This window comes from Actinia tenebrosa, unplaced genomic scaffold, assembly GCF_029948245.1.
Source record: "Actinia tenebrosa isolate PJP-AT-01 unplaced genomic scaffold, QUT_ActTen_1.0 PGA_scaffold0__85_contigs__length_37466705, whole genome shotgun sequence".
Classification (NCBI taxonomy): domain Eukaryota; kingdom Metazoa; phylum Cnidaria; class Anthozoa; order Actiniaria; family Actiniidae; genus Actinia; species Actinia tenebrosa.
Window position 1 is genome coordinate 10,579,070 of NW_028292569.1, and position 1,965 is coordinate 10,581,034.

Below are 1,965 nucleotides of genomic sequence, written 5' to 3' on the forward strand. Positions count from 1 at the left end.
ACGCAACGAAAAGTGCTCGAGCGTGCAATGTGCTCTCATAAAGCACGCGATCCAAACCAATCAAAACGCGACATTCATAACAGTTATTTTATAAACATATATAAAAAAGTATTAGTTATTAATGATGTAATTTGTTTACTTTTTTAAAAACCCGTCCTACTTACCACAGGTATCGCAAGAGATTTGTTCTCACTTGGCGTCACCTCGAGCATTTCCACTTTTACATTAGGCAACTGTCGTAGAAATAAAGACTCCTCAATTTGGTTTTATAGGCTCTAGTCAGACTTTCTAAGGTTCAAACTCCAAAGAATTACAACGTTGCATTCGATTCACAAGCAAACTCTGACACCCTCTCATCTCATAATATTTTTCTAACATCTTGGACACAGGAAGCCAAAAGTTCAAAGTCCTAAGTCAAAAATCTTTTAACAGGCAACTAATTCTGGTACATATAACTTCGCTTCAAATAAACAGTGATTTCCTTCTCGGCTTTTATTGGTTCAAATAAGGAATTAATGGGATACAAGTCCCCATTCCTCCCCATCCCTCGCTTTTGATCTATATGTATATGAATAAATTATTTCTGTAAGACAGATGATTGATGGTTTCTAGTCAGTTTATTTCAATATCAATTCCATCGGTATTTCGTTAATACCGTTTAACTTCTAACTGAAATATTACCAAAAAAATTCATAAACATGGGATACGGGGTCAATCTATTTGTTGAAGAGCCTGAAGAAGATCTCATCTGTCCAATATGGTAAGTTTGTTAAACATCAATCTAACTTGCTCGATTGCCCGCTGCTTGCTATTTCCTCTAGTCACAGTTCTATACTTTTATTGATAAGCCGATTGCTATGTAAAATAATATTGCTTTTTTTATTCGATTAAGCGTTGATCCTTATTGGTATTTAATAATGAATGTCCTCAACATGAGTAGACAAGTCTTGATCAGATATGATTTGATCTTACACCATTTGGAATGCCTTTGGAGATTAAAATGAAATATCAATAATACTTTATTGTCTATGTATAATTTTGTCTAAAAAAGGAATAGTTAGTTTAAACGGGAGATGGTAACATAAGAAGAAAGCAAATAAAAACATTTATAATTATTTTTCACGAGTATTTTAGCAACATTATTGACTTTTATTAATAATAAATCTCTTTTCAACGGTTTAAAGTTCTCAAAGCGGAAACAAGAGTGTTTACCATGACATACAGCTGCCAGCAAAATGTATGACGTGATTGGCTGTTTAACTAAAACAATGTATGCTTCAGTTGTGAGTTATGGAGGCTGAGACAATATTAAGCATACTAATAGAAAAATAATTTTCATGGAATTTTTATGATGTTTTCGAAAACACAATCAAAAGGAAATGATAATCGTAAGTTTATGACGGAAATTACTTTTAAAAACATATAACTACCAGCAAAACTCCATCTGCACAAATTTAATAAACACATAAACTGGATATAAAACGGGAAATAAAGTAAATACATAATACTCAAGGAAATCACGTTACGTGTTCCAAAACGAAAGAAATAATAAATAATAAAGAAAGAAAGAAAGAAAGAAAGAAAGAAAGAAAGAAAGAAAGAAAGAAAGAAAGAAAGAAAGAAAGAAAGAAAGAAAGAAAGAAAGAAAGAAAGAAAGAAAGAAAGAAAGAAAGAAGAAAGAAAGAAAGAAAGAAAGAAAGAAAGAAAGAAAGAAAGAAAGAAAGAAAGAAAGAAAGAAAGAAAGAAAGAAAGAAAGAAAGAAAGAAAGAAAGAAAGAAAGATAAGAAAGAAAGAAAGAAAGACAAGAAAGAAAGAAGAAAGAAAGAAAGAAAGAAAGAAAGAAAGAAGAAAGAATAGAAAGAAAGAAAGAAGAAAGAAAGAAAGAAAGAAAGACGAAGAAAGAAAGAAAGAAAGAAAGAAGAAAGAAAGAAAGAAAGAAAGAAAGAAAGAAAGAAAGAAAGATAA

At 30.8% G+C, this 1,965-nt stretch overlaps 1 protein-coding gene across 2 annotated transcripts in view; it reads left to right on the forward strand.

Annotated features, from left to right (window-relative positions):
• Positions 1–600: 600 nt before the first annotated feature.
• LOC116289689 (TNF receptor-associated factor 4) overlaps positions 601–1,965 on the forward strand; it is a 14,110-nt gene continuing 12,745 nt past the window's right edge. For both annotated transcript variants that reach the window (XM_089030046.1, XM_089030052.1), the window contains exon 1: positions 601–760. In XM_089030046.1, coding sequence (XP_088886172.1) covers positions 699–760 — 62 coding nt within the window. In that variant the 5' untranslated portion in view covers positions 601–698. The remainder of the gene's footprint in view (positions 761–1,965) is intronic.